The 25166-nt window shown below is 47.0% G+C and overlaps 1 protein-coding gene across 1 annotated transcript in view; it reads right to left on the bottom strand.

Annotated features, from left to right (window-relative positions):
* The window catches only part of MDGA2 (MAM domain containing glycosylphosphatidylinositol anchor 2), a 511487-nt gene that overhangs the window by 90882 nt on the left and 395439 nt on the right, over positions 1–25166 (bottom strand). The window contains exons 9-10 of the mRNA XM_063118281.1: positions 24739–25008; positions 1023–1171 (exon numbers count right to left, since the gene is read on the bottom strand). Of these exons, the coding sequence (XP_062974351.1) occupies positions 1023–1171; positions 24739–25008 (419 nt within the window). The remainder of the gene's footprint in view (positions 1–1022; positions 1172–24738; positions 25009–25166) is intronic.

The raw sequence follows: 25166 nt of genomic DNA, 5'->3' as shown, positions 1-25166 counted from the left end.
GATCCTATGCTCTCAGGAGACAGGGAGTCAACTTCCGGAGGTGAACATTCCAAAACGTTACTAGATGCTAGGAATCGCCAGAAGTTAAAACGTTCAGCGAGATCAGCACTAAAGCGACAGTGGGAGAGGTTACGTGAGAAGGCGTCTACGCTTCCTCCTCTACCTTGAAGCTTCAGACATTTGAAAAGCCTTTTCTTTCCAGTGAACGGTCACTTGTCTTGCTTAGTTGCATAGAGTTGCCTAGGGGGGATTTTCCTGCCAAGGTGCCTAATTTGTACTACAGAAGTGTTCATTGTTTGCAATAAAGCTTTGTAGATTGGCCCAGGAGCTTTCCTTGATTTTGACTCCTTGAAGACACTTGAGCACCTACAGCCCACAACAGGCGTAATGACTTCATCCCTTTTGCCTTTGGCCACGCCCACCATGGGAGGTGGACCCGAAAGGCTGTCTTGGGTTTGTCAAGGCAAGAAGAGGCGTGGCTTAGAAACGACAATCAAACCATTACAGCAACCACAACAGGAAGTCATGTGACGCAGGGAGAGAAGGCAGAAGCCTCCAGGCGCAAAGAAGTACGTCTACCGAGCCTAATATGTTCCAAATATATCCTTCTTTAGGGGGCTCTGTTGACACGCACCTCTTGAGACTCCTGTCCCCTTGCACGGCGACGTATCTCCAAAATGTCTGAGGCCCAACAAACAGCCTTCTCCGCCCCTGGGTGCTTTTCCCTCCCTTAATGTTAAGACGGTGATGGCACTCACATGGCAGCTTGCCCTGGCATGACACATGTCCCTCTCACCTGCTGAGCCTCCTTGTTGCCTGAACAAGGAAAGAAGCGCTCTCTCCCCTGCCTGGCATCCTAGAAAGGCACCCATGTGTTCCAGAGGTATCTATATGGTTGAAAGCCACCCTGGCACAAATTCTCATTGACAGGCCACACCCCACCATGAAAAGGCAGCAAAAGCAGCAGAGACCGATTGCTCCAGGGGGAACCACTCCTCCCGAAAAGCACCTGAACCTCTCACCTGCCGGATCCCCAGGTGGTACTGCAGGATACGGTCCACAGCGTCAGGGTTCATCTGGGTCCATTCCAGGCTGTAGGCGTAGACGCGGGCTCTGTTCTGCCACAACGGGTTGTAGGTGTCGTAGTAGAATTCCGGGGAAAAGGCTTTGCCTGCAGGGAAGACATCGGAGGGGCAAGTGTGAGGAGAGGGGGGATCAAATGGGCGAACCCAAAACCCTGACAGCTTTGGCACGTTATGTTTCCAGCTGCTGCTGCTGCTTTGTTCCAAATATATCCCTCCCTTCTCTACCCTAGGAGGGATGCTGAGCATGTTTTCTAAAGCACTATCCGAAGCCTGACTCTACCTCTTAGTATCCAGTAAGTAAAATGAAATATATGCACCTGCACACAGTGCCGGCTCCAGGATCTGGAGGCCCCTTGGGCAAGACACCCTCATAGAATCATAGAATAGTAGAGTTGGAAGGGGCCTCTAAGGCCATCAAGTCCAACCCCCTCAAGGCCCTCCCTCTCTCTGTGAGTCCAGCTTCTCACCGCCATTGTCACCAGCTGTTCTTCCTCCTCTTCCTCTTCCTCCTCCTCCTCCTCCTTCCTCCTACCACTTGCTTGCTAGACAGGCAGAGAGAGCCAGTGAGCAAGGAGGCCGTCTGGCATCTCCTGCTTCTTCTCACCAGCGCTGTTGCCTGGACCAGGGCGAGAGGCGGGTGGAGAAGAACCTTGCAATGGTGAAGAGGAGGAAGAACTCCAGGGGGCCTCTTGTCAGCCGGGCCCTGATGGCGTGTGGGTGCCCCTTGCGAGGCAGCGGGGTAGTGGTAAACGCGGAAGTTCAGGCATGTTCCACGCCCCCCCCCCAAAGCCACAAAGCCTCACACGCTTTCCACGGCTACAGAATAAAAATGAACTTTTGATCGATTGCCTGTCTCTAAGGTCTGGAAATGTGGGATTTGGATATATCCCAGATGGAACCCAATGCTGAAAACAGCAGAGCAGAAGGAATTGCATAAAAAGAATTAGACTTGTTTTTAAGGTATGACAAAAATGATCAATTTCATTCCCCAGAAACACAACAACATGGAGCTACCATTCCTAACATCATGAAACATATGCCAGATATTTGGATTATTTGACCATCCCCAAGTACCATCATGTTTTTTCTAGGGCTAGATATAACTTCCTCCCTTCTGCAATATTGGAAGGGCACTACCAGGGCATCCCACTTGTGTGCCTGTGGTGATGAAGCAGTTGAATCGTAGGGTGTGTTCCCCCGCCCCCCGAATGCAGCCTCCACAGAGAGGAGTGAAATAGACTTCTCAGCCATTTTATGAGAAAATGCCCTAGAAGGTCATCTGAACCGTATTTGGAATACTTCCTGGCAGGTATGAACAAATCAACAACAGTCGGTGGCTAAATCCCCCTTCTCTGTACAAAGATCTCGTAAGACGGTTTTCTCATCCTAATTGCAACTTCTATTCTATGTTGCTGTTTTTAATCTTTTCTATCAGGTGTTTTAACTATGCGTATATACTGTATTATGGAACCCACTACCACAAGATGTAGTGATGGGCACCAATCTGGATGGCTTTAAAAGGGGGTTGGATAAATTCCTGGAGGCAAAGGCTATCAATGGCTACCAGCCCTGATGGTTATGTGCTATCTCCAGTATCCGAGGCAGTAAGGCTGTGTGAAACAGTTGCTGGGGAACATGGGCGGGAGGGTGCTGTTGCACCATGTCCTGCCTTGTGGGTCCCTGGTCGACAGCTGTGTGAACAGAGTGCTGGACTAGATGGACCCTTGGTCTGATCCAGCATCAGGGCACTTCTTACGTTCTTACGTTCTTAATAACTTTTTCGCCTGTTTTATAATAAATTAATGATTGTGCTTTTTATGGTTTTAATGATGACTGCTATTGTTTCTTATTGGGTCTGTGACCACATGATAAAATGACGATGATGAAACATTTAAATATTCGCATAGCATATCATTTTTCTCCCAGACGAAAATGTCGAGGAGTCACAGAGGACGTGAAATCCTGACAGTCCAGCTCTATCTTGAATGGAGGCGCTCCTGGGCCATTTGTCAGGGCAGGCAGGAGAGCTTCAGTTGCAATTCCACTCACAAGAGATCTGATCTTTTTCTCTGTGATCTCTTATTGAGCGTGGAGCCTCCACGGAGACACAGAATGAAGCACGGCATTGCTCACATTCAAAGGTCTGTGCCTATACAGGCAGCGGGAGAATCGATACGGAACAAAGTTGGCAGATGTTAAAAAAAGAAAAGCAAAGAAAAAGGCAAAGGAAGTTTCTTTTCTAGAAGTAGGGGGTGGGGGTTGGAAACCAGAAAGCCTTAAAGAAGGGTTGGACTCAACAGTTTGTCGCAGTTGCCAGGCATGAAATTCCCTTCTTTCAACGGAATATTCAATGGCATTTTTGAAACAGATATGCAGAACAACATGATCTGGCAACACTTTTCTGCTTTCTCACTGTCAGATCAAATAGATCACTGGAAGATTTGACCAACCACAGAACACGACCATTGACTTTTCCCTTTGTATTTGCAATAACAAGCCCATAGGGAGGTGAGAAGAACCCCAAGGACTCTGCCCCGAAGGAACTCCCAAGGAAGTTGGCCAACTTGTGGAGCAGTTGTGCCCCAGCATCAGTTGTAGCACCAGCATCGACTGATCCCCACGGTTTGCTGAACCCATCAGAAACCAAGAATGGGAGTCAAACGAACTCCCACCCAAATCTTTCAAAAATACACGCAAACTTCTCCACACATTTTTCAGAAGCTGGGGTGAACAACACGGGGACAAGAAGAGGTCAAGCCATTCTTTTATCTGTTTTACACAGTTAGCTTGCAAATATGTTATTTTCCCTGCTACCAACAGTCCACCTTCTCTTCTGGGTTTTCACTAGGGCTGTGCATGGACCCCCCGATCTGCTTCGGATCCCGTATGCTCCGCCAGTGGTCCACTTCGCTTTGCTGAGGAGCTCCGCATCCAAATCGGAGCTCCGCAGTGGCGGTGGCAGCGGCAGCAGCAGGTAAGGACCCCTTCATTCCTTCCCCCCTTACCTGCGTCCATCTGTTGTCCAGCAGCTGCTTCAACTGAGCCCAAGGACTCAAACTAGAAGATCAGACCGGTTTGAGTCCTTGGGCTCAGTTGAAGCCACTGCCAGACCGCGGATGGACGCAGGTAAGATTCCTCTCCCCCTTGCCTCCTTAACTGGCTCTGCCGCCGTCACTGCACGGGCGGTGGCGGCAGGGCCAGGTAACCCCCCTCCTCGTGCACACCACTTACCTGGTCCATCGCGGCCCGTCGCCAGCTTCACTGAGCCGCGGGCTCTAGTGAAGCCGGCGACGGGCCGTGACGGACCAGGTAAGACCCCCCTCCCCCTGTCGCTGCACGGGCGGCGGCAGCACCAGTTTATTTATTTATTTATTTATTGCATTTCTATACCACCCAACAGCCGGAGCTCTCTGGGCGGTTCACAAAAGGCCCCCTTACCTTTTTTGCGGAGCTCCGGATCGAGGCGAAGGATCTGCCTTCATCTCGATCCGCTCTGCGATGCTCCGCTGCCCCCCCGATGCTCTTCGCCTCCTCCTTAAGGGGAGGCGAAGCACCCTGATCCGCTTCTGCTTCTCCGATCCTAAGAAAAGTGGAGCACATCCCTAGTTTTCACATTATTTGAAAATTAACTCTACCCTTCTTCTTACCCCAAATAAACCAATTAATTATATGCTGACAATGTTTAATATTTAAGCTCTGAAGTAACAGTGGGAGTATTTTGTAACAACAAAAATGTGGAAGCATGCCCACACTATTGCCTTGATGGTGAGGATACTTCAGAGGGTTCAAGGGCTTCATGCTTATATGTCCTCCATCTCAGTCCTAACCACAAACCTGTGGGGAAGCTCAGAACTGTTATGCCCATATTGCAGAAGGGGAACTGAGGCTCAGGGAGCGTGGCTCGCTTTCGACCGCCAACCAAGTTCCCCACTCAGTTGAGATTTGTGCTGTCTTACAGCTCAGTCCTGCAGCCGTTGTGATGCATATTATTTGCCACGATTTTAATACATGGCTGTAAGCCTCTTCTGCATAGATGGGAAGTTAAACAAAACCCCAAACATCCCAAATGTTTAATAGATATTTTGTGTGTTTGCTTAACACTCTATGCATTTCGCCACAAACACAGAGACACACAGCAATTACCCTGACAGGGTGCATTGGAGGATATGAACTGGGGACAAAACTCTGGCAGATGGTAGGAAGCCATTACCTTCGCCTGATGGAGAAGAAATGTCACGTCTCAAAGCCTCGTTTATTCCCATAATTACCAATTTGGCGAAGAATTCGAGGCAGAGGAATAAGACTCAACTGTTTACATTTTCATTTCTTAAATGGCTCAGGGAAGAAACAGCATTTGCATACAGATACACTCTCAGTACAAAACACCACACCCGAAGAAGGATTCGGATAAACTGGAAGGAGCTCAGAGAAGAGCAGCCGAGATGATGAGGAATTCAGGAACTCAGTCCTACCAGGGAGGAGAGGATCAAAGGGACTGGATACGTTTAGCCTTGAGAAGAGAAGACTGGGGGTGGGGACGGGGGTTGACCCAGTTTGCATCTTCCAGACCTAACACGGACTCAGAAGCAATCTGCAGTCGAAGTCCATACATTTCCAAGCTTCCAGTGTGAAAATGTGCATGAAAAAAATACATGCATTTGAAACATGTACACTTATGCTCTTTAATCAATGGGAGAAGAATGCATACAATTCAAAGATTTGCACAATTGATGTGTATATTTGGAGAAAAAAATGCACAAAAATGCACAATTTGCGCAAATCGAATGGGGAAAGAGGTCCAGTTCAAACATGAGCACACATTCAGTAATTTGCAATAATAATAATAATAATAATAATAATAATAATAATAATAATAATAATAATAATAAAAAAAATTCAGAGGACACATTGAGAATGTCTCACTCACACGTGCATTCAGGGCTGTGACCAGGGCAGACATGTACGTTTTCTTGCAAGCAGAAAAAGCAATCTCATACATCCCCATTCGTAATGGGCCAAGCAGTCAGACAAATGAATGAACTGCCCAGGGAGGTGGTGGGTTCTCCATCACTGGAGGTATTTAAGCAGGGACTGGATGGGCATCTGTCAGGGATGTCTTAAACTGGATTCCTGCACCAAGCAGCGTGTTAAATGGCCCCTCTAGGATTCCATGAAAAGTTATTGTTGTGTGCTGCAGGAAATAAAGTCTTCACTCAGGGTGTGTGTGTGTGTGTGTCTCCTTTCCATTGTCCACTGCAGAACTCTTATGCTAACAAGGTTGTGGGGCTGAGGCTCTCAAACTGTGGTCCATGAGCACAATCCAGGGGGTCTGTGGATGGGTTGCTGAACAGTCGAGGAAACCTATATTTGGCCCTGCAAGATAGAGATCAAGGATGTTTTGACCAGGGGTGGAATCCTGAACAGGCAAAGAAGTCCTGGAGCCTGTGATTTTCATAAGAACGCAACTGGTTTTGACAATGATGCCGGTGCTTAAGGGGAAAAGAAACATAGAATCATAAAATAGCAGAGCTGGAAGGGGCCTATAAGAAACATATTACTCAAATATGAGCCAAACCCCCAAGCAGGTACGTGTGTGTGTGTGTGTGGGGGGGAAAATGAAGCTCTGAAATTGACTAGTCAAAGTGGAGCTGCCCTAATTGAATGCTTAATTAACACTGGCCTAAAGTGCCCCTAATTACGGTTGCTACAAATATTCATGATTTTCAGCATATTTGCATGTAGATAAGTGACCCAAAGAAACAGAAGGTGTGGAAGGAGATCAGGAGGAGGAAGAAAAGGGCAGGTGCACGGGTGGCCAGTCACAAGGGGTGTGATAGCTCATCAGTTCTGTCTTTGGTGAGACACCGCCACCGCCCCCCCGATGTGGCGCTTTGGTGCTCTGAACTAGGAATGATGAGCAATAGCTAAAATGGTGAGGTAGGGTGGCCACTTATGAATCACCAAAAAGAGGAGACGCCTCACCAAAAATGAGGATACCAATTTGCATTGAAAATGCATATGCCCATTTATAATTTATATACGAAAATTTAGAAATAATTACTGTAATTTCTGTAGAAACACAATACAGCTCACTATGATGTGGAAAAGCTGTACTCAGGTGACCTGCATGCCTGGCTCATCCTGCTGTCCAGGTGCTGTTGAGGGGCAATTTCAAGGCCATCTGTCAGGGATGCCTTGAGGTGGATTTGTGCATTGAGCAGGGGGTTGGACTAGATGGCCTTATGGGTCACTTTCAACTCTACTATTCTATGATTCCTTCTGGTGGCTTTTTAAAAGTCTTTAAACCAGACCTGGACTGGGCAGCCCTCCAAACAGAAGATGCCTTGAATCATAGAATAGCAGAGTTGGAAGGGGCCTACAAGGCCATCGAGTCCAACCCCCTGCTCAATGCAGGAATCCACCCTAAAGCATCCCTGACAGATGGCTGTCCAGCTGCTTCTTGAAGGCCTCTGGTGTGGGAGAGCCCACAATCTCCCTAGGTAACTGGTCCCACTGTCGTACTGCTCTAGGGCTTTGTTTCCAGACCCCTGATCATCCTGGTTGCCCTCCTCTGAACACGCTCCATCTTGTCTGCGTCCTCCTTGAATTGTGGAGCCCAGAACTGGATGCAATACTCTAGATGAGGCCTAACCAGGGCCAAATAGAGAGGAACCAGTACCTAACGTGATTTGGAAGCTATGCTTTTATTAATGCAGTCGAAAATAGCATTGGCCTTTCTTGCAGCCATATCGCACTGTTGGCTCCTATTCAGCTTGCGATCTACAACAATTCCAAGATCTTTCTCGTTTGTAGTATTGCTGAGCCAAGTATCCCCCATCTTGTAACTGTGCCTTTGGTTTCTATTTCCTAAATGTAGAACTTGGCATTTATCCCTATTAAATTTCATTCTGTTGTTTTCAGCCCAGCACTCCAGCCTAAAAATAGCCTGAATATAGAGGACAACCCTCTGTAAAAGGGGACACCTAGTAGTCACCCTGTTGTGAGGGCCTAGAAAATGATCCTGGAAAATACACGTGTTAACATTTGGCAGAAATACCCTCAGAGGAAAAAATAAATGTAAGTCTTCACTACAAATCCCTGTCCTTGACCGACATCTAGCGAGCTTTGCCTGGTTTTAGGGAAGGTCACACATATTCTCCTAATTGCCGTTCCAAAGATGTGGAGAGATTCCTGCCCATCTTTGCTCTTGCTAATTTCAGTTCCCTTCTTTATGAGGAGTGGGGTTGATAAATCCTAACCCTAACCCTCTCTTTAGCCAGTGAGCTATTGCCAGATGTGGCCCCAGTGAAAGATGCATTGTATTATCCATTCGTCCTTTATTGTGCAATATATATATTTTATGAAGAAGACCTTATAATGAATGCAGATGCTGCCTCTGCTTCTTCGCTCGGGTGCTGGAAAAGGAAAAGGATCGCATCATCCCCAAATCGCCTATGGAAAGGGTGATTTTCACATCTTTGAGCAGCCGGGCTTGTTTCGAGGCGAGATTTATGAACATTGCAAAGCGTGCTGTTTCCAGCAACATCTTCTTTGGATGCTTCCATTAATTATACAATTATCCCATGTAAAATGTATGCGGCGGGCTCTCGGAGGCTGAAGCCATCGCAAGGAACAGGCCGTGTTCCTTCCGTTCTCCTCCTTCCTTGACTGATCAATAATAGCTAAGTAAGTACCTGTGGCACAAAGGCCACGTGCCGTTCGGGGCCAAAGCTAAGCAAACGTGACCCCTGCTGGCTGAACGGGAGAAGAACAGGAACCACGCTGCCGTTTGCAGCTTCTTTTCCACCCTCCCAATGCAATACAGATTGTCAGATCTGTCACTGGTTCACCCCTCCCCGCCCCCAGCCTGTCGCACGCAGACTCAGCTCTGGAGTTTATACAGACATTTCATTTTCTGAGTCATGACAGCCACATTGTGGGGAAGACAGATGTCGCAACGTCATTGCTGGGAATCCGGCACCCACAATGTAGAATCATAGAATAGCAGAGTTGGAAGGAGCCTACAAGGCCATCGAGTCCAACTCCCTAAAGCATCCCTGACAGATGGTTGTCCAGCTGCCTCTTGAAGGCCTCTAGTGTGGGAGAGCCCACAACCTCCCTAGGTAACTGGTTCCATTGTCGTACTGCTCTAATAGTGAGGAAGTTTTTCCTGATGTCCAGCTGGAATCTGGCATCCTTTTAACTTGAGCCCGTTATTCCATGTCCTGCACTCTGGGACGATCGAGAAGCGATTCTGGCCCTCCTCTGTGTGACAACCTTTTAAGTCTTTGAAGAGTGCTCTCGTGTCTCCCCTCAATCTTCTCTTCTCCAGGCTAAACCTGCCCAGTTCTTTCAGTCTCTCTTCATAGGGCTTTATTTCCAGGCCCCTGATCATCCTGGTTGCCCTCCTCTGAACACACTCCAGCTTGTCTGCGTCCATGAAAAAATACGGAAGACTTTACGTAGAAAATTATCCAATTGTTTTGTTCTAAGAAGCTCCCTCCCACCCCTTTCCCATCACAACTTTAAAAACAAAAAGCTTCCTGGAATTTCCAACTGATACATTTCACTTACTTTAGAAATATTAAAATAAATAGCTTTTTACACATTTGATGTCCTTGCAATGTGCATGTACATATATAAGGGGGATGCACATTTAGGTACATACAAGAATTTTGTTTCAGATGACAAATCACTCAAAAATTCTCTGTTCACAACTCCATCTGCAAAATATGCACTTAAAAATGCTAACTTTTTAAAATGTACAAGTTTAAAAATGCCCTGCTTTAACAACGCACAACTTTAAAGACACACAGTTTTAAAACACAGTTTAAAGTGCACTTTTAACTAAATGTAAAGTTGTGCATTTTTAAATATTCCCATTTTCATGCTTTGATGGGGAAAAGTGTCCTTTTAAAAATGGGCACATTAAGAAATGGACAACTTTTTAAAAGTACAACATTAAACTTGTGCATTTTCAAGGTCCTGCATTTTTAAAAACCACATTTCTGAAAATTCACATTTTCATGCTTTAGTCAATGGAGAAGGGATGTGCACATTTTTGAAAAATGCATACTGGACCCATTTGAATGAACCAAAACAGCAGACTGCAAATGAAAATGGGAGCAAAGCAAACCCCGCTTTCAAGTAAAGTTCAGAGAATTTCAGTGAGTTCAAGCATCACTGATTCTCTCACCTCTATGTTCATGTGGGCTTTGTCCTTCTCCCACTGTTGCCACAAGGAAACGCAGCCATCAGAATGAAAAAAATATATTCCACAACACCCTTCTAAATGGTACCCAGGTTAAAGAAAGGTCTCCTGCTTTTCCCTTGACTTTGGTACCTTTCTTTGGTGCAAGGGTTTATCCCTGATCATTAGCTCCTATACTTTGACCATCCTCAGTTTCCTTGTTGGCCTAAGATAGGTTTGAAACTTCTTAGTTTCTGATGGTTTCCAAATGAGTGGAGAAATGCCAACTGGATTGTTCTTGGCATCTGGATGCTTAAGGCTGTTGGTTGTCACACAAGCAACATATATTTTATGTATTACATTGATATCCCTCCTTTTTTCCTCCAAAGAACCAAGGGAGCCTACATGTCCCTCCTCTCAATTTTATCCTCACAACAACAACCCTGTGAGGTAGGCTGGGCTGAGAGTCTGTGACTGGCCCAAAGTCACCCAGTGGGTTTCCATGGCCAAGTGGGGACTAGAACCTGGATCTCCCAACTCCCAGTCCAACTAACCACTGCACCACACTGGCCCAGCACTGATGTTCCTTGCTCTGTACATTGTCGCCAATAAGCATAGGACTGAACCATATACATTTGCCTTGATTTTTAGTAGCATGATGGGCAGATCTGTCAATCCCGGGTTTTTAAGGGCATGTTCATCCCATCCCATCTCTGGGCAAACTTTGATTATTTCTTTAAACCTCCGTACAGAAATTTGTACACATTTCCCATAATGTCTATATTAAAGTATTCATTAATGCATGCATTTTAATGTACCCATTTTTGGACACATGTACCCATTGACTGAAGCACGTTCACCAGCATTTTAGAATTTCACACATTTTTCTTTGCACTCTTTTTTTTTTTTTTTTTTTTTTTGCAGAACGTATTACAAGCTTGGAAAGTATGGATTTCTGATGACAATTTGCATTTCTGGTTCGCATTCAGAAGGTGCAAATTGGTCTCCATTTTTTTAAAAAAATAACCACAGAGAGAATTTCTTAAAATTCCATATAGATAGAATTTTAGTGGATACTTCCTTTAAAAATGAGGGTGGTGACAGACCCTGGACACATCTGAGGTTCACCTGTGTCTTTATCCTCAGAGAGACTTCAGGTTGCTAGGAGATGAGTCTGTGGGTGAAATGTTGAGCATCCTAGGCTGAAGGCCATCTACTGAGCTCACAGTATAGGTAAGATACAAAACAGGTATTTCCCAGTTCATAAAATAATCTCTTAGCCATGCTATTGGCCAGTCAAGATCATGCTATTGGCCAGTCAGGATTATGCTATTGCACTCAGGTTCTAATTGTGGGTTTCCCACAGGCAGCTGGTTGGCCACTATGTGACCAGAATGCTGGACCAGGGAGGCCCTTGGTCTGATCCAGCATCAGGGCTTTTCCTGATCATAGAATCATAGAAAAGCAGAGTTGGAAGGGGCCTACAAGGCCATCGAGTCCAACCCCCTGCTCAATGCAGGAATCCACCCTAAAGCATCCCTGACAGAGGGCTGTCCAGCTGCCTCTTGAAGGCCTCTAGTGTGGGAGAGCCCACCACCTCCCTAGGTAACTGGTTCCATTGTCGTACTGCTCCAACAGTCAGGAAGTTGACTGTTAGCATATGTTGTTATGCTCTTACGAGCACAGGCATGGCCCTACTTACAATGGTTAGCCCACCTTTGACTCATGTGGATAATGCCACAGAAACCCGTTATGAATTCACACATTCATGTGTTCCTTTTTATCCCACTTTTGTACTGAGGGAGACAAAGCAGTTTACAAACTAGTCAAACTAGCATAGTACAAAACATAAAACAGTTTAAATATAAAAAGCAAAGCAAAAGAGCAATCAATATAACGGCAGTTAAAACAGCCACACAACTCACAGGGAAGAAGCCAGCCTTCTAGAAAGTAGACAACATCGAAATAAAATAGTCTTCACTGCTTGCCAATACATCACTCTGACCACCTACAAGGGAGCAGTGGTGGGGACAGGTGTACTTCTCCCAGAAGGCCATCCCAAATTCTGTTGACTATGGCTGAAAAGGTCCTCTCCTAGATGGCGGCTTGACCCAAGAGACAACCTCAGAAATGGAACCAAGTTCTTCTTCAGCCTCACAATGGAGGGTGGGGTTACTATATATTTCAGACATCGTAGCCACTGTAATTTGGGGTCTAGTAGCCTGTTCAGATGAAACTACAAATTAATTACCAGCCTGGCCCTTTTGCGCTCCACATCCCCGCCACACTACGAAGAAGACATTTCTGATCTAATTTGCACAGGGATGAAACCCTGCGATCGGCACATTTGGTGCTGTGTCTGAGCAGATGTCACAAAACGCCTTTGTAAAGAACCATAACACTAATTTTGTGGGAGCTTTAAAGACTTAAAGCAGTTTTGAATGCAGGAGGAGACACACCGGGAAGGATTAATTTTGCCCTGACATTTCACTGCCGGCAAGATGATGGAAGCAAAAAGAGCTAAATGTACATGTTTCTGTTGGAACTGGGAGCGTGTAAGTGTCTCGACATCATGTATGGATCAAACGCTTCAATAGCTGATAAATAAAGGAACCAGCAGTAATAACAGTCTGTGGTTCAATGTACGGTCTTTGCTTACTTCTCCAGGCTGCTGGTGTCTGCAGTTTACTAATAAGTCAGGCTGCACCCACTGCGATAACTGGACGTTTTCTTTGCTGTCTGGTTTTTCCCTTCCCACCCCTATGACGAACCCCTCATGAGTTTGGTGATGTGTAACAGGATATGGTCCATATATACCAGGGATGTCGAGCCTCAGGCCTACAGGCGTATCTGCCTTCAGGGGCATCCCAAATTGGCTCTCTAGGTTTCTCCTGAAGCCCATGCTCCCCCTCAACCAATCCCACCACTTCCCCATGACCAACCATTTGGTGGTCTCCCAGCATTTGTATAGATTTCACCCCCATCCTAAAAAGGCGAAATACCTCTTCTAAGGTTTAGTTACTGGCAAAATGAGATTTACGCTAAAATATGCTGGCATTTTGGGAGGATTGAGAAGAGATCCTGGCCCTCCTCTGTGGGACAACCTATTAAGTATTTGAAGAGTGCTATCATGTCTCCCCTCAATCTTCTCTTCTCCAGGCTAAACAGGCCCAGTTCTTTCAGTCTCTCTACACACGGCTTTGTTTCCAGACCCCTGATCATCCTGGTTGCCCTCTTCTGAACACGCACCAGCTTGTCTGCGTCCTTCTTGAATTGTGGAGCCCAGAACTGGACGCAATACTCTAGATGAGGCCTAACCAGGGCCGAATAGAGAGGAACCAGTACCTCCCGTGATTTGGAAGCTATACTTCTATTAATGCAGACAAAATAGCATTTGCCTTTCTTGCAGCCATATCACACTGTTGGCTCCTATTCAGCTTGCGATCTACAACAATTCCAAGATCCTTCTCGTTTGTAGTATTGCTGAGCCAAGTATCCCCCATCTTGTAACTGTGCATTTGGTTTCTATTTCCTAAATAGCAAAAATGTGCCAAATTTCCCCCCACAGTTGGCATCGTGGGGGGAAACCAGCTCTTTTGGGGTCAGATGGCTTGTATTTGTGAGCTGAATGGAGGGTCAGTTCCCCAAACTCAGAAACTTTGCCACCTTTTAAAAGAGTTATTTGTAAGTTGCATGGAATCATGACTGTAAATGTTTACAGAAAATATGCCTCTAAGTAGCACAATTGGGCCATTTATGCCTGCAATTTTACTCTAATTCTGCTATTTACGACCACGATTTTGCATAAATCACAATTTCTGCAAATATTTAAAGCTATGATTTTGCATAGATTGCAATTTGCACAAATAAGAAAGCCCTGAAAAACCATGAGGTGACCCAGCTTGTGAAGCAAGTTGGGCTAGCTCAGACGGCTTCCTCTGGCATTATCCTTCTCCCTAGGTCAGTGGTTCTCAACCTTCCTAATGCCGCGACCCTTTAATACAGTTCCTCATGTTGTGGTGACCCCCAACCATAAAATTATTTTCGTTCTTCTCTACACGATCCATTGTCATGGGATGGTTTGCTAATGAAAATAATACATAACAGTAGCTTTAATAATACAAAAGATGATACATGATATGGTTCAGTCAATACAGTTTCCTAAGACCATCGGAAATATGTGTTTTCCGATGGTCTTAGGCGACCCCTGTGAAAGGGTCATTCGACCCCCAAAGGGGTCCCGACCCACAGGTTGAGAACCGCTGCCCTAGGTAGACGATGGGCACCCGTGATCTAGGCTTTGCCTGGCTTCATCTACGTGAGCATGGAAATTGTTGGAAGAGATGGAATAGTCTGAACCTATTCATGACCAGTATGAAAAGCTGGTTTTGGGGGGGGTCACTTTTTATCTCCCTCTTTTACGCCATTCCACCTTAGGAATGAGCAGACCTGTCAGTTTTGCTGTATTCTTTATCTCCATATTTTTAAATCTCAAGTTCATTCTCACCCAGACATGAAGAACTTTGTGAATGTTGGTAAATCCTCATCGAAAAGAATCCAAATGAAATTCTCACCCATCCGCACCAGCCCAATGCAATAGGCACAGGTTGGAGCAGACCCTGATGGTCCTCCCTGCTGTATCACTGTTAAAGATGAGGAGACCTTTGGTGCGAATTAGCAGCGCAGATCTCATGAATGTTCTCAGTCTATGTGTAGACATGAACTGCCCTCCAGGTTTTAAAACAAAGCATGGCCTAACCACCAAACTGGAACTCAGACTGTGTGCACCCTCCTGAGCCCACTCTGTAAACAGCTGCTGGCCAGCGGGCACAATTGTAATTTTTTTAAAACCTTGTTCTACATTCTTTCCCATGTCCAGTAACTCATAACACCCCAGATACACGATGGTTTTCAATATCCTTTTTCATTTTTGCAATGCAATAAAATCACTGAGGTGTTCAAATTGCCAGCAGAGGGTCCGAGATTGCTCTATGCATACAGGAATGGGTACCAATGAGAAGACAGAAACCATCAAAGAATTCCCTGTGTGTTTGTGCAATTTGATCTCGCTCCCCTCCCCCACCCCTCTCCCTAGTCATTCTGATAATAGTTTTCACAGTCCTGAGTCGGTACTCTGTCTTGATGCAATGCAGGTCCTAAAGGTGGAATGAGATGTGCCGAGAGAAAGCAGCAGCTCCCAGGCCACAGCTAGACCTAAGGTTTATCCTGGGATCATCCAGGGTTCGCCCCTGCCTGAGCATTGGATCCCATGTGTGTCACCTAGATGAACAGGTTTGACCCCTGGACGATCCAGGGATAAACCTTAGGTCTAGCTACGGCCCCAGACCCATGTCTACCCTGAAAAGTAAACCTGGGGTTACTTGCAGGGGAGAGTCATTAGGTCAGAGGGGACCCCCCTGTCAGATTCAACCCTGAAATGCCCTCAGACCTTTTTTAATTGAACTTCCCACCCCACCTAGGCAGGCTCTGAAACTACATGTAACCCTAAGGGTATGACTATATCTAAAAGCCTTCAGTTACAGGAGGCAAGACTTCTGTTAAGCCTTGGCAGAAATATCTTGATGGTAAGAGTGCGGAACCTATGGCTAAGAGGGGTGGTTATGGAGGTCTGTCTGGAGGTCTCCAAACAAAGAAGCCATCTCCAAAGAAAGGAGGTCTCCAAACAAAGGTCTCCAAACAACCATCTGTTGGGGATGCTCTTGCTCTGGCCTTCCTACATGAGGGAGTAGTTGGAGTAGATGGCCTACAAAGCCTTTAACACTATGGTTCTTTCTTCAGAGGGAATTGGACCACCATGGGGAGGGGAGAATCAATGGGTAGAGTTCAGCAGCCTGAAAGTTCAGCAGCCCAGTTCTTTCAGCAGACTGAAAGAACTGGGCATGTTTAACCTGGAGAAGAGAAGACTGAGGGGAGACATGATAGCACTCTTCAAGTACTTAAAAGGTTGTCACACAGAGGAGGGCCAGGATCTCTTCTCGATCCTCCCAGAGTGCAGGACACGGAATAATGGGCTCAAGTTACAGGAAGCCAGATTCCGGCTGGACATCAGGAAAAACTTCCTGACTGTTAGAGCAGTACGCCAATGGAACCAGTTACCCAGGGAGGTTGTGGGCTCTCCCACACTAGAGGCCTTCAAGAGGCAGCTGGACAACCATCTGTCAGGGATGCTTTAGGGTGGATTCCTGCATTGAGCAGGGGGTTGGACTCGATGGCCTTGTAGGACCCTTCCAACTCTGCTATTCTACGATTCTATTCTTCCTCCTGGCCATGGCCCCTCCTGTGAAAATACCTCCTCTCTCCATGGCTAACCAGTGAAGGGCTTCTTCCAAACTTGGAGAACATCATTCAGCTCAATGTTAGGATGGACTGTGCTCAGAGTACAACGTGCAAGGCTCATAAAGCACGTTGTAGCAGACAAGGGGAGCAAGAATGCCCTCTCCCCACACTTCTCCCTGTGACCCTGAAGGAGAGGCGGAGTAATGTTTGTTTGGGCTTCATATCAAAGTTATAAAGAAAAGTTCCCGGAGAAATATAGCAACAGGTGATGTGTGTGTCCTCTGGCCATACTCATCAAGTGCTGAAATGAGATGGGATGGGAAAGTTGGAGAAATACAGCTTGCCTTACTGTAAGGAAGTACCTGAGGGACGGTGTTGTTGTTGTATGTGCTCTTTCCTTTACAGTTTTTAAACCTGGTCTGTTCTTGCATCCTCTTTGGCTGCTTGTGCTTTCTGAAAAACTCCATAGAGGATTTTACAAGGACTTTCTTCCTTAGGGATTTCCAGTGCTGCTGCCTGTTGGGTGCTTGAAAGTGTAATGAGGTTGTCGTCGTCTTCTTCTTCTTCTTCTTCTTCTTCTTCTTCTTCTTCTTCTTCTTCTTCTTCTTCTTCTCATCATCAGAAGAGCCCTGATGCTGGATCATACCAAGGGTCCATCTAGTCCAGCACTCTGTTCACACAGTGGCCGACCAGCTGTTTACCAGGAACCCACAAGCAGGACATGTGCAAGAGCACCCACCCACCCATGTTCGCCAGCAACTGGTGCACTCAGGCTTACTGCCTCGAATACTGGAGGTAGCACACAACCATCAGGGCTGGTAGCCATTGGTAGCCATTGGAATGTATCCAACCCCGTTTTAAAGCCATCCAAATTGGTGGCCATCACCACATCATGTGGTAGTGAGTTCCATAATTGCTGCCGCCGCTTCTTCTTCTTCTTCTTCTTCTTCTTCTTCTTCTTCTTCTTCTTCTTCTTCTTCTTCTTCTTCTTCTTCTCCTCCTCCTCCTCCTCCTCCTCCTCGTCCACCACCGCCACCACCACCATGCTCAGCCAACACACTACAGTAAGTTAAGCACTGGAGCCCTACACTTGCCAAAACCCACCTGCTCTTCCACAACCTCTTCATTTTGAGGTGGTGAAAGAGCAGGTGGGGTTTTGGCAGAGCACAATTTTTTTGTGTCCTTTGAAACACAGCAAAGGGCAAACTCCTACCCACTAAGAGCAACTGCCTATCATGGTGCTTCTGTGCCATTTTAAGCAACAAGGAGGTTCAGGCCTGCGGGATTTAGAGCAGTACGACAATGGAACCAGTGACCTAGGGAGGCTGTGGGCTCTCCCACACTAGAGGCCTTCAAGAGGCAGCTGGACAAGCATCTGTCAGGGATGCTTTAGGGTGGATTCCGGCACTTAGCAGAGGGTTGGACATGATGACCTTGTAGGCCCCTTCCAACTCTACTGTTCTATGATTCTATGATTGTATGATTCTATGGAGAAATGGGAGAGGGAGGCACAGTTTCACACTTCCTGGCCAGCCATCGGCCACATTGATTACAACTGTGTCATGTCTTTTCTTCAGAGCAGCAAACATGACTGTCCCTCATCCCCTTGCATCTTCACAATAGGTCAGGCTGAGAGAAAGTGATTGGCCCAGTAAGCGTCCCGACTGAGCGGGGATTCAAACCCAGGTCTCTTCTGCTCCTAGTCTGGCACTCTAACTGCTACACCACCCTGGCTCTCCTGTGGTCTGCAGGTTCCCCCTATGCTGCAGGTGGATGTGGCTAAAAATTGTCTGGAACTGCCCCCTTCCAGCATGTAACTCCTCTGCTGAGGGAACTGCACTGGCTGCCTATTCACTACCGGGCCAGGTTGAAGGTTCTTGTACTTGTGTACAAAGCCCTCAACAACTTGGGACCAGGATACTGAGAGAGCGCCTTCTCCCCTACCAACCTGCCCAGTCACTGAGGTCATCCGAGGGCCTGTTCCTGGTGGTTCCACCTAGATCCATCCTCCGATTGGAATCCACCAGGGGAAGAGCCTTCAGCGTGGTGGCTCCCCTCCTGTGGAACTCCCTGCCTCTAGAGGTGAGGCAGGCGCCAACTTTGTACTCCTTTCGGTGCCTCCTGAAGACATCATTATCCCAGGAAGCCTTTCCTTAATGTCCAGCCATGCGTCACTGTATTTGCTTCTTTTAAAATCTGTTTTAAGTGTTTTATTCTGTTTTTATTTTCATTTTATCTTGTACACCGCTCTGAAATTTTCAATGGGAAGCGATATATAAATATTGTAAATAAAAAAATAAAAAGGCACATCTGCCCATGCATTGATCTGCTCGGAGCGCTGCTCTGTAGCTGAGAAATGGCAGGCAGGAAAAGGGGGAACCACACCTGCGTCCTCACTCTAAATTGCACCCTCGTGTACATCAGGATGCAAGGTATATTTCGGTGTGTGCAGTCCCCATCTGGGTCTCGAAGAACCTTTGGATGTTAGAGAACAGTAAATGCAGAATATCAGTTTCTTAGCAGAGCCTGAGACCGACGTGGAAAATGCACTAAGAGGTGAGCCAACCCAAAGTGAATTGTAGGGGAGCATAATTTAACTACGCAGACACCATTGCCTTTCTGGCACAAAGCCTGTCTGTGTAACTTAATGCACTTTAACATGTGAGGCATCTGTTTGGAAAGAGCCACTTGTATTATGCTGCGTTGGGTTGACGTGCGGCGCTCGGAGGGTTTCCATTGTGTCAGGCTCCTGAAACATCTTTCAGTTCCTCCTGCCTGCGTTCAAGCTGAGGCAGAGTGGAGTGAAAGGGAAAGATGATCAAGTGCCCCAATACTCACCTCAGGGGAGAGCGGGAGAGAGAGAGTTGAACTTGCCCGTAACGGGCACCAAATTGCTGGGCGATGAGCTCACCAGCTATTAGATGGGGACACGGCAGCCGCTAATGGTCCCAGAGGCTATTCTTGGCGACGGCAGTTTTGGCTTCAAACGACACAATGGAGTTAAAACATAAAAACAACCATGTCAAAAGGAAATGCGTTTAGATTAGGGTGGATGGAGAAAAAATCCAGTGCAGGGCTCAAGGAGAAACAGCCCAGTAATGGACTGTGTCCTTCCTGACCTGTTCAAATCCCCGGGATTAAAAGCAAGCCGTGGGCTTCTCCGCAACCGGCCGTGGAAATTTCTTCGGCCGGGAGGATGAGATCAAAGCAAGGCTGAGCCAAATTTCATTGCCAAAGCTGCCCTTTCGAGAAAGCAGAACACACCGATGAACGTGTCAGCGACCAATTCAACGTTCTCGATGGTTGTGTAGGGACTGATGCATCCACCAATTTCGGTTTCTCCCAGTTTTCACGTTTTTCCAGACTTAAGTCCGGTCCATTCCGAATGTTGAGAGTTTTTCCAGTCCTACCATTTCATTAATCTTCAATATTGAGTATTCCTTTTTACATTCGTATGAAAATCTGTATGCATTTTCATTTCATACATGCGTGTTTACATGCAATTTTGCCTAAGATGCACCTTTTTTGCAAGCATTTCCCCTAGTGTAATGCATTCTTAACATTATTTTCAAAATGTTTACATTTTTGCTTGCACTTTCCCCTAATATGTGCACTTTTCTACACAGTTTTTGATTGGAAAACTCCATTGCAAAATTCAGGAAAGCACACATTTTGAAGGATAACTGAACTTCATTTTGTGAATTGGTAGCCCAGTTCGGGTTGGAAAAACACTTACTTGAAAACCTGGACAGCCCTTGCTGCCAGTCAGTGTCAAGAGTAATGGCTTAGGTGGACCCATAATATGGCTCAGGAAAAGGCATGAGAACATCAGAAGTGCCATGCTGGATCAGACCAAGGGTCCATCTACTCCAGCACTCTGTTCACACAGGGGCCAAACAGCCATCAGCCAGGGACCCACAAGCAGGACATGGTGCAAGAGCACCATCCCACCCATGTTCCCCAGCAACTGGTGCATATAGGCTTACTGCCTCGAATACTGGAGATAGCACACAACCATTAGGGCTAGTAGCCACTGATAGCCTTTGCCTCCAGGAATTTATCCAACCCCTTTTTGAAGCCATCCCAATTGGTGGCCATCCCTACATCCTGTGGTAGTGAGTTCCATCATTTAACTATGCGCTGTGTGAAGAAGTCCTTCCTTTTATTTGTCCTGGATCTCCACCAATCAGCTTCATGGGATGACCCCGAGTTCTAGTATTTTGAGAGAGAGAAAAAAATGTCTCCCTGTCCACATTCTCCACACCATGCATCATTTTGTACACCTCTATCACGTCTCCCCTCAGCCTCCTTTTCCCCAAGCTAAACAATCCCAGTTGATGTCACCTTCCCTCATAGGGGAGATGCTGCAGCCCCTTCATCATTTTAGTTGCCCGTTTCTGCACTTTTTCCAGCTCCATAATATCCTTTTTTAGGTCCGGTGACCAGAACTGTACACAAGTGTGGTCGCACCATCGATTTGTACAAGGGCAGTACGATACTGGCCATTTTATTCTTGACTCCTTTTCTTATCATGCCTAACGTGGAGGACAGCAGGTGACGGAAGGCTTCTCTACAGAGGCTGGCAGCCGTTCTGCACAGGCTCAGGAGGAAAATATTGCCTGGCTCTCCTTGGGGATGTTGGGGATTGATTCTGGTATCCTTTGCTGGCAATGCAGCAGCTGCTCTACCACTGAGTTACAGGCTTTCCCCGTCTGCTTGTCGTCACCTTAAAATCTCCCCTCTCCCCTGACAGGAGAGATAGGGGCATTTCCACATAATTCGTGCTTCGTGGCTTTCTGTTAACAACGAACAAACAAACATTGGAGGTGGGGGAAGTGGAGGGGAGCGAGAGAACCCCAGAGTCACCCTTCTCGTGGCGTTCAGTCCTAAGAAATGGGGCTTTCTGAGGCATTATCAGCTGCTTGCAACCCACCGCAAAGCCCAAGCGTACATGACACAGGCAAGAGATAAACAACGCAGTGAACAAGTGAACAAAAGGCAGAGCTGGAGTGTGGAGCCCAGAGTCTATCAGGGAGCTTTCGCACCGCTAATTCCAGCCAAAGCACGGGGCTTTGGCACCTGCATAAATCAACGGGAAGCCACGGTCCCTTCACCCCTGTCCAAGGCGGAACAGTCGCCTCGCCATCGCTCCAGCCAAGCGTGGAAGACACGGCAGCAGGGAATTGCTTGGGAAGAGAAGGAAACGTGGTCCCACCACCACCACCACCATCACAACCCAGCTTTCTGCATCCTCCCAGGTACCTCAGGCATCAACACTCTTGATGTGACGATCCCATTTCTGTATCCTCTCCCTGCATAACTCTCCTTTTCTACATAGGCAAAAGCCAGCCCTCCATGTCCCAACCCACTCCGATGCAATCAAGCACTGGGACTATGGAAGTAAGATGTGTTGATTGTTTTTTTGATGTTGTACTGGTTTTATATGCTCTTTTAATTAATTTTATGTATCTGATTTATACTAGTTCTACATTTAGGGAATAGAAACCAAAGGCACAGTTACAAGATGGGGGATACTTGGCTCAGCAATACTACAAATGAGAAAGATCTTGGAATTGTTGTAGATGGCAAGCTGAATAGGAGCCAACAGTGTGATGTGGCTGCAAGAAAGGCCAATGCTATTTTGGGCTGCATTAATAGAAGTATAGCTTCCAAATCACGTGAGGTACTGGTTCCTCTCTATCCAGACCTGGTTAGGCCTCATCTAGAGTATTGCGTCCAGTTCTGGGATCCACAATTCAAGAAGGACGCAGATAAACTGGAGCGTGTTCAGAGGAGGGCAACCAGGATGATCAGGGTTCTGGAAACAAAGCCCTATGAAGAGAAATGGAAAGAACTGGGCATGTTTAGCCTGGAGAAGGGAAGATTGAGGGGAGACATGATAGCACTCTTCAAATACTTCAAAGGTTGTCACACAGAGGAGGGCCAGGACCTCTTCTCGATCCTCCCAGAGTGCAGGACACGGAATAACGGGCTCAAGTTAAAGGAAGCCAGATTCCAGCTGGACATCAGGAAAAACTTCCTGACTGTTAGAGCAGTACAACAATGGAACCAGTTACCTAGGGAGGTCCTAAGCTCTCCCACCCTAGAGGCCTTCAAGAGGCAGCTGGACAACCATCTGTCAGGGATGCTTTAGGGTGGATTCCTGCATTGAGCAGGGGGTTGGACTCGATGGCCTTGTAGGCTCTTTCCAACTCTGCTATTCTATGATTCTATTGTTGTACTAATGTTGTTCCTAGCCTCAATCCAAAGGGGGAGGTGGGTAATAAATAAATAAAATTATTATTATTATTATTATTATTATTATTATTATTATTATTATTATTATTAGCAGGCTTGGTCCTCCAAACATGCCTCCAGTGGAGTGCTCAGGGGCAACATATTGTCCCACCAAAGGCACTGGACATCCTTTCCCATCACTCTTTGGCTGGATCTACACCACCACTTTATAGCGGGACTGAAGTGCACTGATAACTGTTGGGGCATGATCCACATTCCCTGTACCGCTTTCATAGTGTTATTTCCTGCTTTTTATTCCAAGTTCGTAATGAATTGACCCAAGGTGTAGACCTGGCTTTCCAGTCATCAAACATGAAGGGCCACCCACTATTCCATGCCCACCTAAGAGCCTGGCCAGCGGAGAAAGAAAACCTCGGGAGGGTTTATGCAGTCACAGGGATGGGCGAGTTTACCTCAGCCCGGGTCACACGCCATTCGCTGGATCCTCACCAGCTGCCCAACTTTGCTTGCTGCTTGAGGCGAGACTCTGGGCGGTCCGTGGGTGAGTGGTGCGTGGCCGAGCCACCGTTTTGGATCAATATGACCGCTTTGCCTTTTTTGTAAAGGGCCATTTGCATGAACGGCTGCCATAAAGGGGGCATTTACGCAAAATTACAGTCTTAAATGGTCTAAATGGCCAAGTTGGGCAAGAAGAGGGATTCACAGACTGGCATTTTGGGGGGGGGGGCAGAGCTGGTGAGAAATTACGGACTTTGAGCCCCAACTGAAGGCCCGCAACATCCCTAGGTGCAGGGATGAGGAGAGATTGTTGCTAAACGCTGGCGTGGTCAGGAGGAAGGGAGCAGGTTCAGCCTCATCCCAACTGTTGAGTCCTGGACTGGACTCTGTTTTTCCTTTTCCATATTTCTGGACGATTCTGCAAATCCTGGATAAAGTGTGGAGTCAGCAGAAGACAATCACTGAAAGGTCAACTTTGCAGATGGGCTTGATTGAATAATTGGACTATGGCATAGTGTTAATTTTTCTATTAGTGCCAATTATTGATTGCATCATTTGTACTGTGAAGTGTATATAAAGAGTGTTTGGAACCACTGTAACCAGATTAAATCATCACTCTCGTTGCTGTGAACCCTGTTGTAAGCTGTATAACGTGTGACCATGTGTGAGTATTGAATTGTACATTGTTTTGCCATAACTAATTATTTTCTGTCAGTAAAGTATTTATTTTTGTACCCTACAAACAAAAGTCTCTGCCTTATATTTTTTAGTCTTTGCTGTGTTCATAGTTAAGAGCCGCTGTATACTCTGCTATCACTGTGAGTCTGTATTTTACAGCACGCTTAAGTTCAGTGATTACCCTGACACCAGCCCCCTCCTCCTCCTCCTCCTCCAGTCATTCACTTCCAGTGGGGAAGTAAAGCCCTGAGCTCACGGACACTGTTGCAGTGAGGACCAAAACTGCCCCCTGTCCTTGACACTTCATGGCCTAGATGGTCCTCGTGGGCAAGGATCCTGCAGGGCTCGCAGTACATCTCTGTGCTGAGACCACAGGGAGACCTATTGTACCCCAAGGGGTCCCTGCCACGCACAAGTCACCCTCACTCCTCCTTACACCTCCCACACTACCCCTTCACACAGATGTCATGTTCTCGGCACATACCACATGTATTTTCCCCAGGCCAGAGTAGCCATGTTCTGCCTCCCTTAATCTGGGATTAGCAAGAAGCACTTCTACATGAGTCTCTATCAGGCCCGGTGGAGAAGGTGGCTACTCCATGCTTTGCACAACTCTGGACAGACCGCTATAGTCTTGGCTGCTGCCTCATGGCCACGCGACCCCCTGTGGTCCTGTGGAGGGAACCGTACATCATCCCACCCGCCAGCCCGAGCGGCGTGTGGAAGGCCTACCTGTCACAAGGAAGCTGCACCTGCCGGCCCCGGCCTCGTTGATGATGTTGCAGTTGTAAATCCCATAACTGTCCCTGGAGAGACTCCGGATGATATACTCCGTGGAGTCCTGAGCGTCAAACTGTCCCGTCCGGAGAAGCTTGTTGCCCAATCGCCACTCAAAGGTCAAGACCCGGGTGGGGTAGGCCCTCAGCACTCGGCAGCTCATCGTCACACTTCGGCCCTGGCCCTGCCGGATCTCCAGGAACGCCGGCTCAACGGCGGGGGGATCTGAAGGAACAAGGCATGAAAGGGGGTGAAAACGGGAGTCAGGGCAAGGACACGCCCATCCCTCCGCCTTGCCTGACTCTAGGCCCCGATGGCAAAACAGAGCCCCTTAAGGGCAGACGGATTTGGACATCCAGAGTTTCCCATTCCCTGGCCCAACC

The sequence above is a fragment of the Elgaria multicarinata genome, chromosome 2 (genome assembly GCF_023053635.1).
Source record: "Elgaria multicarinata webbii isolate HBS135686 ecotype San Diego chromosome 2, rElgMul1.1.pri, whole genome shotgun sequence".
NCBI classification, from domain to species: Eukaryota; Metazoa; Chordata; class Lepidosauria; order Squamata; family Anguidae; genus Elgaria; species Elgaria multicarinata.
Note: the sequence above shows the minus strand (reverse complement) of the source record. Positions and strands in the feature narration are given on the sequence as shown.